The sequence below is a fragment of the Micromys minutus genome (assembly GCF_963924665.1).
Source record: "Micromys minutus genome assembly, chromosome: 24".
NCBI classification, from domain to species: domain Eukaryota; kingdom Metazoa; phylum Chordata; class Mammalia; order Rodentia; family Muridae; genus Micromys; species Micromys minutus.
In genome coordinates this window covers 29,088,473-29,101,951 of record NC_137959.1, presented here as the reverse complement: position 1 = coordinate 29,101,951, position 13,479 = coordinate 29,088,473, and the positions used below count along the sequence as shown (strand labels likewise).

General features: G+C 42.2%; 1 protein-coding gene across 2 annotated transcripts in view; it reads right to left on the bottom strand.

The window, feature by feature from the left end:
- DUS2 (dihydrouridine synthase 2) overlaps positions 1-13,479 on the bottom strand; it is a 38,630-nt gene that overhangs the window by 14,964 nt on the left and 10,187 nt on the right. For both annotated transcript variants that reach the window (XM_080937090.1, XM_080937091.1), the window contains exons 3-7: positions 12,477-12,522; positions 7,182-7,273; positions 5,273-5,316; positions 3,504-3,564; positions 1,787-1,834 (exon numbers count right to left, since the gene is read on the bottom strand). In XM_080937090.1, coding sequence (XP_080793216.1) covers positions 1,787-1,834; positions 3,504-3,564; positions 5,273-5,316; positions 7,182-7,273; positions 12,477-12,522 — 291 coding nt within the window. The remainder of the gene's footprint in view (positions 1-1,786; positions 1,835-3,503; positions 3,565-5,272; positions 5,317-7,181; positions 7,274-12,476; positions 12,523-13,479) is intronic.

Below are 13,479 nucleotides of genomic sequence, written 5' to 3'. Positions count from 1 at the left end.
ATGTACACCTGAATGCCAGAAAAGGGCATCAGATTACATTATAGATGCTTTTGAACCACCATGTAGTCATTGAGAATTGAACTCAGGACCTCTAGAAGAGCAGTCAGTGCTCTTAACCACTAAGCCATCTCTCCAGCTCCTAGTTTGGGTTTTTAGCTTAGTATTTATTTATCTTTCAATCAGTCAAAAAGGTAACAGTGGTCTGGTGGTATATGGAAGTTTAAAATAAGAAACGTCCCTCATAGACTCAGGTGTTTGGATACTTGCTCCCCAGTTGGTGCTGTTTGGAGAGGTTATGGGAAGGAACAGCCCTGCTGGAGAAAGTATATCCCTGGGAGACAGGCTTTGAAAGTTAAAAGCCTTACAACACTTCCCGTTCACTCTCTCTGATGCAGGTTTGTGGTCAAAGATGTGATCTCTCTGCTTCCTGCTCCTGCCTGGCTACCACCATGCCTCCTACCATGATGGACTCTCATCCCTCTGGAACCATAAGCCCATTAAATTCCTCTATTTTCAAGTTGCCTTGATCTCAGTAGTTTATTACAGCAACAGAAATGTAACTGAAACACAGTGCTAATACTAATGTGGGAGGATTATTTGGGCTCAGGAGACTGAAACTAACATGGGCAACACAAGTAGGCACTGCCTCGGAGGAGGAGGGGAGGGGCAGATGCCTGCCATAACTATTTTAAGGGTTTCTGAGAACAAATGAAGCACACCAGGAATGTGCATTGAAAGAGAAACTATTCTATAAACATTAAAGATACATTATATAGAGTAAAAGGACGTTATCTGAGGCTAAGCAAGAGAATATAAAGGGTTGAGCCGTGACAGCCAGCACACACCATGACAGTTCTCACAAGTTGGGTCTGACTGCAGTCTCGAGTCTGTAGGAAGCACCGAGGCTCAAAGCTTAGGCAGGGAAGTGAGACAGAGGATGTGAGGAAGACAAAAAAGCCACTAGAGCAGGAAGGTGAGCGCTGGTAAATTAGGAGAGAAAAGTGCTATGGCCAGGTTGTTATCCGTACATACCCAGGCCCATTTGTGTACTCTCCAAAGGCAGGAAACTAACTTCACCTGGCCTCATATTACCCTGGCCTGGCTGCTCTCAAAGGGCTTATGGTATGCGACTAGAATCTCAGCACTCAAGAGGCTGAAGCATGAGGACTGCTCGTTATACGCTATCTACATGACCCATATCAGGACCCCTGCCACTCCCATCCAGCGCCCTAGGAATGGCCTGCCCATCTACACACACAGACTTGTGCGCCTGCCCTCAGATCACCCTGGAAGGGACAGTAGCAATATACAGGAGGTCATATCTAAGTTCTCAGGCCCTTTGGCTCTTAGGTGACATGTCCCCATCTATAGACTTTTACAGAACTCAGGAGCATCAAAGGCTGACTGAAGAGTTCCCAAATCTAACTGCATATCAAAATTGCTTTGTTTACATTTCCAGTCGGGGCTAGAAGACCTTGATGTGTAAGAGCACAATATACACAGAGGACTGGAGCTCAGTCCCCAGCACCCACATCAGGTAGCTCACAACTGCCTGTAATTCCATCTCTCAGGTATCCAGTGATCTCTTCAGCCATTACATGTACATGCTGCAGACATATAGGCAGGCAAACCACCCATAACACATGAGAAAAAATAAATTTAAAGACATTTTCTCTGAGCCCCAAACAGAAAATCTAGTCAGACCCCAGTAAGTCTAGACTAAGGAGGAGAGACATTTTAGAGAACTCTAAGTCACAGCATGTTTGAGGATCCTACTGTCACTCACCTTCTCGATCTTGTCAGGGTCTGACAACAGAGCGGCTCCCATTCCTCCCTGAGGAGAAGCAAATAGAAGGCCTTATGATGGAAGAAGATGGCCCGGTCACAGTTTGGCAACACAGGGTAGCAACACGGTAGCTAAGGTCCACAGAACTGGCATTTCCCTAACCACATAGGAAGGTAGCATTGTCTGTGCACACCGCACACCCCATCCAGAATCAGAATGTGATGGATCATTCTGACCATTTTAGCAAAACCACGTATCCACCTAGAAATGGGCACTACAGATGTTATTTTTCAGAACTTCATATCCCCATAAAAGTCTCAGGGTCATAGCAAACTGAGCCAACTATCTACTGTGCCCTTAGAACAAGGAGTCCACCTGAGCAGGCTGGCACACATACTCCAGAGGCTAAGTCAGGAGGATCGGGAGTTCGAGGCCAGCCTCCACTGCATAATGGTGAGTTCACAGCTAGCTTGCACTTCACGATATATCCTGTATCAAAATCCAGCAAATGACAGTCCACTAAGTCACAAAACAAAGCTCAGTGACAACAATGATTCTGTTTTAAAACTTTTAAACATTTATTTATTTTCTGTGTGTGTGTACATGTGTACGGGTCAGAGGACAACTTGTGGGAATCAGTTCTCTCCTTCCGTATATGCATCCTGGGGTCTAAACTCAAGTAATCAGGCTTGGTGACAAGTGCCCTTACCTACTGAGACATCACTCCTGCCAGTGGTTGTCTCATGACCACAGATAGGCTTATTTAGCAATAATTTTCATAACTGTCTATATTTCTGAAGCATTAGACAGTTATCGTGAATGACTTTGTGTTGGTTCTGTTGATACTGATGATGTTGTATAACCCAGAATGAGTGTTGAAATTACAGTTATAATAGAAAGGGGAATTTTTTTTTTCTCAATAAGTATGTGTTTCTGTGTATGTATGCCACATGTGTAGGCATGCCCTCGGAGCCCAGAGGGTTCAGGTCTCTTAGTGTTGGAGTTATAGGTGGTTATGAGCTGTTTGACTTGGGTTCTGGGAACTGATGCCAGATCCTCCAGGAGAACAGCAAACACTTTAACTCTTGAGTCATTTCTTTACCCTAGAGGGAGGATCATTATAAATTCAATTTTATTTGCTGCTACTGTGTGTGTGTGTAAGGTGTGTGGGAAGAGAGCACATGCATTCCATAGAGCATGTGCAGAGGTCAGAGGACAACTTTTAAGAGTCGATTGTCCCCTTCCACAGTGGGATTCAGAGACTGAATTCACATCATTAGGCATGTGTGGCAAACACCTTTACCCGCTGAGCCAGTTTGCTGACTCATAGGATCTGGATCATTAGGAATAAAGTAAATGGGCTGCATATATAGCTCAACGTGTTTAGTGTACATGAAGTCCTAGGCTCAGTCTCTAGCATCTCATAAAACTAAGTGTGGGGACAACATCTGTAATCCTAGCACTTGGGAAATAAGGCCTAGTGGATCAGAAGTTCAAGGTCATCCTGTAGCTCAGGCTAGCCTCCAACTCATTATCCTCCTGCCTCAGCCTTTGTAAGGTTAGATTACAAGTGCTTGCCATCATATCTAACCTAATAACACCCCTTTGAGCATCTTTCTAATCTAGCACAGGATCTAGCCCAGAGCCAGGTACTATAATACTTAGCCTCATTTAATCTGCACAGAATAATTCTAAAAAATATAAATAGATCTTTTACCTTTGTGGAATACTCTTTTGGACAGCCCATGTTGACATCAATGCCAGCTACATCATTTTCTCTGGAAAAGTATGAAAGAGAAAAGGAGGTAAACACCCTACCTAAGGGAAGAAAGTAGAAGGTAAAGGGTTCTGAGCTCCTGAATCTCCTCAGCCTCCTGGGCCTGTGAAACACACTAATTCTCAATGACAAAAGGTGAAAATCAGAAACAAAGTCCTTTCCCCAACTGCAACTGCCTCACCTGAGCAGAACTCCAGAAGAAAGACAACAAATTCACATCTATAAGGAGCTGGATGTACAGGACTTTACTATGCTGAGTGTCATGTCAGGTATTTCAAATACTGAGTGACCCTGAACTCCAGCCCAGGGCTATCGTTTTAACTGGAGGAGTGGAAGCCATTGGCCAATGTAGAAAGGTGCTGTGAGCACAGAGCCCACTGCAGAGCACATCTTCTGCAAAAGTTACTAAACTGAGCCAGGTGCAGCGGGACATATGTAATATCAGAACTCAGAAAGTAGAGGCAGGAAGATCACATGTTTGAGGCCAGCCTGGGCTGCTACATAAGATATAAAAAGGAGGAGGAGGAAAACGAGGAGGAGGATGAAGAGGTAGAAGAAGAGGAGGAAGAATAGGAGAGAGAGGTGGAGGAATAGGAGGAGGAGCTAATACTTGTACTAGACTGGCTTCATTTGCTGAGCTGCACAACTGGTTTACTACAAAGAATCCTGTGATATAGAAGAGATTTTCTCCTCCACTGGTTTATAGCAGTCTGTGGTTTGCAGCAGTTAAGGTCTGAGCTCTTTCACTGTCTTCAGTAACAAAAAATAATATAAAGCACTTAGAATGTGCCACGTGTTACATGACATGTTACATGTCATGACACACATTCTTTCGTTTGCTGTTTCCTATAATGCCAGAGATTGGTAGGCATCATTGTATAAGGAAGAGAACCAAGTTCTCAAGGATATTAGGTAAGTCACTATGGTGGTTTAAATATGCTTGGCTCATGGGAAGTGACACTATTAGGAGGTATGACCTTGTTGGAGTGGGTGTAGACTTGTTGGGGATAGTAAGTCACTGTGGGAGTGGGCTCTGAGGTCCTACTCTGAGCTCCACCCACTGCAGAAGAATCAGTCTCCTTCTGGCTGCCTTGCAATCACCATGTAGAACACCCAGTTCCTTCTAAATCACCATGTCTGCCTGAATGTTGCCATGTTCCCTGTCATGAGGACACCAGACTGAACCTCTGAAACTGTAAGCCAGCCCCAATTAAATTTTGCCTTTGTAAGAGTTTTGTTGGTCATAGTGTCTCTTCACAGCAATGGAAACCCTACCTAAGACAGTTACCTAAGTTCACACAGTTACCAAATAGCAAAGCCTGAATTCCAACTGAGCTCTGCGTTAACTCCAAAGGCCACACCTCAACCATGGATTCTCCCGACCACTACTAACTCTGGAAGGAATGTCTCTTAGCTACATTTTATGAGTATTAAAGCTAAAGGACTCGTAAAAAAATCCCTGGAAAGGGAAACCCATGAATAAACATTAAAAGGAGGTTTCCATGTAGAGAATCTCTGGGATATAACCATAGCAGGTATAATACATGAGTCCCAGGACAGCCTTCAGATACCACAAAGAAAGAAACCCAATACCCTTCTCCTGAAAAAGAAAGTAAGGGGCTAGGAAGCAAAAGATGGGTTGCTAGTGACATGAAGGTCTCACAGCTTACAGAAGAGACAAGGCATCCCCCAAGGAGGGAAGAACTTACACAAGCCTGGCCACAGCAAGGGCTCTCTCTGCGTCTGAAGTCCCCTGGGAACACAAGAAGCTACATCAACCTGTCTTGACACAAGTGCACACATGTAGACAAACACACCTATCTTACACACACACACACACACACACACACATACATGCATGCATGCATATACACATGCCAGCAAGTGTAAGAGTCAGGTCCGCTTGGAGCTGGAGCAATGACTCAGCAGTTTTTGTTTGCTTGTTTGTTAAGAGACCATTGCACTAGACATACTCAGCAACAAAGAAAAAAGATGGACTTGGAAGGCCTAGACAATCTCATTAATGTCATGGTTACTTTCAAACATTGAAAAACAATGCAGGGGGCTGTAGAGGTGGCTCAGTAAATAAAGTACTTGCTACGAAAGCATGAAGGTCAGAGTTCAGATCACTAGCACTCACATAAAAACCAGAAGGGGCCCAGCAAGACAGCTCAGTGGGAAAAGGTTCTTTGGCCAAGAATGTCAACTTGAGATCAATCACTGGGACACAGAAGGCAGGAGAAACTGATTCCTGCAAGTTATCCCCTTATCTCTACATATGCACTATGGCACAAACATGTATACACACACACATACACACAATGTAATACAATTTTATTTTTAAAAAAAAGGGCAGAAGCAGCAGTCTGTCTTGTAATCTCAGTGCTTATGGAACAGAAACAGAGGATCCCTGGGGCAAGCTGGCCAGCTAGACCAGCCAAATCAGCAAGAGACCCTGCCTTAGTCAACAGAGTGGAGTGCAATCAAGGAAGATACCAAACAACAGCTTCTGACCTACAGACACACACACACACACACACACACACACACACACACACACACCAAAGAAGTTTAAAAAAAAAAAAAGCACATATTCAGATACCCATCATTCAAATTCTACAATTAACTTTTTGGTGTGTATTTTGTCTATCCATTGTTACCAAATTTTTAAATTATCTAAATGTCATTCAGGAGCTATTCCTAAAAAAACAGGCTATGCCTAAAGAAAAAGAGAAATGATAGTTGGACAGTGGTGGCCCATGCCTTTAATCCCAACAGTTGGGAAGCAGAGACAGGTGGATCTCTATGAGTTCAAGCCTGGTCTACAAAATGCGTTCCAGGACAGCCAGGCCTACACAGAGAAATGCTTTCTTGGAAGAAAAAAAATTAAATAAAAAAAATTTTGTTTTAAAGAAAAAAAAAGAAGGGTCTGGAGAGATGGCTCAGCAGTTAAGAGCACTGACTGCTCTTCCAGAAGTCCTGAGTTCAATTCCCAGCAACCACATGGTGGCTCACAACCATCTGTAATGAAATCTGATGCCACCTTCTGGTGTGTCTGAAGACAGCTACAGTGTACTCTCAAAATAAATAAATAAATCTTTAAAAAAAAAAGAAAAGAAAAAGAAAACCTATGTCCTTTAATATACACTACATAAAAACACTTGGGGCTAGAGAGATGGCTCAGTGGTTAAGAGCACTCAGAGATCCTGAGTTCAAATCCCAGCAACCACATGGTGGCTCACAACCACCTGTAATGAAATCTGATGCCCTCTTCTGATATATCTGAAGACAGCTACGGTGTACATAGTCTAAATAAATAAATAGATACACTTTGGCCAGAATAATCTATCTTAATGATTAAAAAAAATACAGAAGTCATGCCAAACAGATTATTCATAATTAAATAACTTTGAGACTGTAGGCATGGAACAGACTGCAACAACTTAACCAACAGGGTACCCAATCAAGAACGGATCTCTGAAAAACATTCAAGCCAATTATAGGACACAACCATTGTACAGCATAGTACAGCATTCAGTACTGGCAGACAGAGCAGGAATTAGGAAATTCCAGGGAACAGGGAGGACACTAAACGCTGGAGTGGGAGACTTCTCTTACCATTTGGAAGACCACCCTGCTCTGTTCTCTTTCACACGTACGGAAGACTACTCGGTCATCAGGAGCAACAAAGTCCACAGTGCTGAGCACCTCTGCATGAAACACAAGCACAAGGGCACACCATTAAGATGCAAATTCAAGCCAGCCTGGGCCCTGAAGGCCACCAAAGACTACAACCTACAGAGGGAAAAGAGTGGATTTTATATACATATATTCTCCTTAAAGACATAAATGTGCACTGGGAAGCTTCTGAGTTGCTAATGATGGTCGGTTTTCAGAGTGATGTCGTTCACTTTACAATTATTTGGTAAATGACATGTTTATAGTTAGTGTTCTGCAAGTTTTAAAATGCTATTGGCATTTTAACTAGGAGAAAGGGACATGGATGAAACTTGAGCCCAAACTGCTTTAGAAAGTTGTGCACTAAGGTTTCAGCAAAGCCATGTCTCAGTTATGTAATACCCAGGTGGCATGGGTGGAGACTGACCGCACTTCCTTCATCCTTCCCTATTACCTGAAATTGGCAATACTTATAAATTCACTTATCGGGCTGGAGAGATGGCTCAGCGATTAAGAGCACACTGATTGCTCTTCAAAAGGTCCTGAGATCTGATGCCCTCTTCTGGTGTATCTGAAGACAGCTACAGTGTACTTATAAAATAAATAAAAATTAAAAAATAAATAAACAAATTCACTTATCTATTAAATTCATTTATGACCTGCAAATCAATACTTTCACTATTTCTAGTTATTCATAGACAGATGAAATATGGCAAGTAAAAAACTGAGTCAGTTTCCCAGCTGAGGCCAAACACGGGGATACATTTTCACAGTTCCGTATGTCAGAGCCAGGCGGGATGGTGCACGCTTGTAAGCCCACCCTCCGGAAGGCTGAGGAAGGAGGATCAGGAATTCAGAGTAATCTTCAGTTACACAGTGAGTTCAATGCGAGCCAGACTAGCTACATGAGACCCTGTCTCCAAGAGAAAAAAAAAGTCATATTTAGTGCTTTTCTTGACAGTTTTGTTTTGTTTTATGTTGGTGCTCTCGTTGTTTAACTAGATAGACTGTAACCGTTGGGTGGTGGTGACACATGCCTTTAGACCCAGTACTGGGAGGCAGAGGCAGGTAGATCTCTGAGTTTGAGGACAGCTGGCCTACAGACTGAGTTCTAGGACAGCCAAGGATACACAGTGAGACCCTGATTAAAGATGGATGGATAGATGGATGGATGGATGGATGAATGAGTGGCTCCAGGCACAGTGATAAAGTGCTCTGTAGTGTTTCTAAGAGTGTTTCTTTCTTTTTCATTAAAAAAAAAATCACTTTACTTTATGGATCTGAGTGCCTCGCCTGCATGTGTATCTGTGCATCTCTTGTGTGCCTGCTGCTCTCAAAGGCCAAGGAGAACACTGGGTCTCCTGGGACTGGAGTTAGAGATGGTTTGTGAGCTGCCATAAGGATAATGACCATTGAACCAGGCCCCCTGCAAGAGCACCCAGTGCTCGTAACCACTGACCCATTTGTCTATCTCTCAAATACTATTTCTAGTCAAGAACAGGCTGAGATGAGCTTCATGGACAAAATGTATACATCAGAGATTATGTGGCCCAAGTCTTGAAGTCTGAACCTTCCTGCCTCTGCTTCCAAATGGTGGAATTATAGGTGTGTATCATACCTGTCAGCTTTGTTTTCTTTCTCAATGATCTCCTACTAGATGAATATTCTATCACAGAACTGCATCCCTAGCCCTAGATAACTTTTTTTTCAGATATAAAATTATATATACTGCTATTTGTTATGATGTGGTATATATATATATATATATGTATATATTAAATATCATGACTTTGAATAGTTCACACACATAAAACAAGTTATATACTGATCAACTGATAAAAATGTGACCAGAAGCCTAAAGAAATCTAATTCTGTGTGATTGATGTTTTTTAATAATTTTTATTTTATATGTACAGGTGGTGTTTTGTCTGTATGCATGTCTTTGTATCATGTACCCTCAAGGGCCAGAAGAGGGTGTCAGACTCTTGTTCTCTACCATGTGGGTACTAGAGGGTCCCATCTCTATAGACCCTAGGATTGATTTTTTTAAAGACAAGGTCTCAAATAGTCCACGCTGTTCTTAAACCTGCCTTGAATCCTGGTCTTCCTACTTTCACCTCCCAATGCTGAGACTACAGGAGTACAATCCTAAACCTGGTACTAAGTCTCACTTTGTATCTCTCTGGGGCTGATGATTCTACAACTGCATAACTAGTGTTCTCAGTAGCAACTTTATAGAACATTAGAACATAGCTACAAATAAGTCGATCATATTTCATCTACTGTGTTTTCGTGTGTTCTCTATGTAGTTTTGGATGCTCTAGAGTTGGCTATATAGACTAACTGGACTCAAATTCACGGAGATACTCCTGCAGCAAATGCTGGGATTAGGTGTGCACCACCATACCTGGCTCATCTAGTTTTAACTTTTTGTTGTTCTTGTTGTTTTTATTTGGTTAAACACAAGTTCTTGTGTCCCATTCACTCTTCTTTTGTAAATTTCTCATTTACTCTTTAGTAATTTACTCTATTAACTTTCAAAGTAGATAACTAACTACACGAAAAATATGACTACGCCTATGACAAAGACTATCTTAAGAACAGAGGAGATCTTTAAAGCATGTGAAGCACATGCACAAATACAGCTATTTCTCACATCCCAGGCTGAACAGAGAAGTGGGTAACATTACCATGACTGGCTCCATGATGGAAATCAAACTCAGCACTCAGACTGTAACATCTGCCAAAATGACGGTCTACACCGTCCAAGTTCACAGTTCTGGAAAAGTCTCCAAATGCACTAACCTTATTCTTGGCTTCTATAGTTCTGATTCTGGCTAACTGTTCTTGTTAACAGAAGTGTGTCGACCCAAAACATGGCTTTTATGCTTAAATGCTCCACCTGAGAAAGGCTCAGGGCCACACTGGGATCCCAAACATCAAGTGTAGTTCCCGGCTGGCTAACAAAGACTTTCTATTGGTTTAAATTCCCATCTGGAGGTCTTCTCTGATGAATTCCCCATCCGTTCTGAAAGGCAGGGTAAAGGGATGACATGGCAGCTAGAGATGGTAAGAAGAGGTCCAAGAGAAGAATCATACAAGACTGGCATGCTTATAATGCATCATTGCAACAGCAAAATACTGGGAAATGCCATCAAGGAGTTGACGACACCCATTCTGATATTGTCAACGATAGTTTCTGACACAGAAAAATGTCCTGGCAGAAAAGCAAGTGGCAAAACAGTATGTGAGGGAGAAGATAGACATAATGAAATCACATTTACATATGCATGTGCTTATTGTGTGCGCAGGAATATACACACTCTCCCCTTTTGGAATTTCCACTTTAGGTGTATGATTCCAGAGCATTTTTCTTTTCTAGCCTATACAGAACTGTAATACTAAAATTTATTTTGGACAACGTCTCAAAAACAGGCCTTGGATTCCTAATCTCCCGTCAAAATGATTAAGTTATAGGCATACATTACTACCTCTAGCCCAGTAATACTGAAATTTATTACTTGTTTTATTTTTTTATAATTTAACTTTATTCTATGTGCATTAGTGTTTTGCTGAATGTATGTCTATGTGAAGTTATCAGATCTTGGAGTTATAGACAATACCATGTGGGTGCTGGGAATTGAACTCAGGCCCTGCAGAAGAGTGGTCTATGCTCTTAACCACTGAGCCATTTCTGCAGCCCTACTTGTCTGTTTTAAGACACAGTTTCACTCACTGTGGTTGGCCTGGAATTCATAATGCAGACCAGGCTGACCTAGAACTCACAGAGATCAGCCTACTCTGGGGGTTAAGGAGTGCACCACTGTTGCGGTAAATATTAAAAAGTGCAAATCTTTTATCCTGCGCTCTAACTTGGCACTCTATGTTGCCTCTAAGAACTCAGGTGTGGTTCACTCTACTGTCCCTGTTGCTTTTGTCCCGAGTGGACACAACCTCCCCAGAGTGTTGTTTTAACTCACTTTCCTCCACCGCCCGGTACAAACATGACTCCATATCCATTAACTTATTAAGCAGGTTTATATGTTAAATTCTCAATCCACAAACTCTCTACATAATAAGCTCACAACCAGTAGACAAAGATATAAACTGCCATCCAGGAAAGATAAATTAGACCCATAGACCCTTAGAAATAATCATAGCAACCTCATCAAGCTAGATATGCACGGAGAGAAACATACACATAGGCTTCCATTTTGCCTCCGAAATTTCCACCTCCTCTTCCGCTCCTCCAGCCTCTTTCCCCGCCTACCTCTCCACTGTCCAATCATGTACTGCCTTAACATAAACCTACATACCACCATGCCCAACCCTGAATTTTCATAACACAAAATAAAATATAAATTTAAAATAGTGTTACGGGCTGGAGAGATTGCTCAGTAGTTAAGAACACCGACTGTTCTTCCAGAGGTTCTGAGCTCAAATCCCAGCTACCACATGGTGGTTCACAGCCATCTAAAATGAGATCTGATGCCACCTTCTGGTGTGTCTGAAGACAGCTACAGTGTACTTATATATAATAAATAAATTTTTAAAAAAGGTAGAGGCAGGATTATCAGGAGTTCAAAGCCATCCTCCATACATAGCCTAAGAAAACAAACAAACAAACTCTCTAGACCCTCAGTGATTACTATGTCAGTCAAAGCATAATCTGCCCCATCAATAAAGCAGAAAAGAATCTCAATGCATCATAGCTACATATCCCACAGAGCTTAAAGTGTGCAAAGTATTTACTGGTACTTTACCTCTGTTGAGCCAAGACCTAACTCTATGAATTAAGTAAAACTAGGCTTATGATTCTCATTGCACTATTAAGAGACTACTACATGTCTGAGGTGCACCCAGTACTAAAGTGATCCTTACTCCTGGGCCACTAAAGTCCTACCTACACTATGAAATATAGACATTTCTTTGCTTTCAAGTCTATCAGAGAAAGGCATTTGTAGCCTGTTTCACAACTGACTTATTATTAGTTTATTTATTTATGTGATGCCGAGGTCCAAACCTTTCAAACACGTTAGGTAAGCACTCTACCAATGAACTGCACCTCTGAACCTCAGATGTGACTCTTGTCACTGCATCTGAAGAGCAGTGACTAAAGAAGCATGTGATCTATGCAATTACATAATACAAGGAAGGATCCTGGGCAGCGGTGGTGACAGACCTGCTTGAATCAGCTGGACACACACAGAATCCCAAGGCCAGTGCTGCACTCACCATTTACAACTCGCTTGCACTGGAGCATCTTAAGGTCAATCAGCTCCTGCAGAGGAATCAGAAGACATTTGTTAGTCTTGTAGACAGATGGAAGGTCTTCATTACATTCCTGATGACCACTGTTTAGCCGGTAACCATACTGCTGATAACAAATCATGGCTTTGGGGACGCATCGTGCTATCCCCTACAACTAAGATGACCAACAGGAGCTACTGTGAATCTGCTGTTTTCTCCAGGATCCTGGAGGTATTTGAAGCTGTCAGAGGATAAGCCATTCAGAGTACTGGAAAGAAAATTATCCAGGGTACAGACACTGAGACAATGTCCTTAGGACTAGACTCAGTTCAAGCACTAGCACTTCAAAGAGCCTCCCACTGCAATTACTAGACACAGGACAGGCAGTGAAGGGTTCCGGGGACCAGACAAAGGCAAAATCAGAACTAGAGAATAAAAGCCTAGAGAAGATCTGAGACAAACACAGAAAAGAAAAATCTACTCAGCTCACTTTATGTAAACAGAGGTGAGCCTCACACCTGGGTAAGCTGTTCCAGCAGATTGAGAGCAGAGAGAAAAAAAAGAGACTTCTTCAAAATCAGCATCATAAATGGAGGGGAGTGTGATGTCTACTGATTTGTGATTCTTGGTTGGATACAACACAGTTCTGCTTGGTTCGGTGAGTATTTAAGCAGATGTAGTAAGTACTTAAGCAGTATTTAAGACAAGTCTCAAACTCATGGCCATGGACTCTGGCACCCAAAAGTAAAAAGTAAAAGACTATCATCCAAGATAGTCATCCTCACACTCTCCTCTTATGAGCTTCAACACAACACAAACTCAGCCTGGTGGATACCATTACATGCATAGGAGAGCTGGGGGATGACCAAAGAAAGGACCGGATGGCCCCCATGTGACGTCTCTCGATAATAGCAACATGTAGATAAACATACTCTACATCTGTCCTATCTTCCTTTCTTCCTTGTTTGTTTTGGTTTTTTGAGACAGA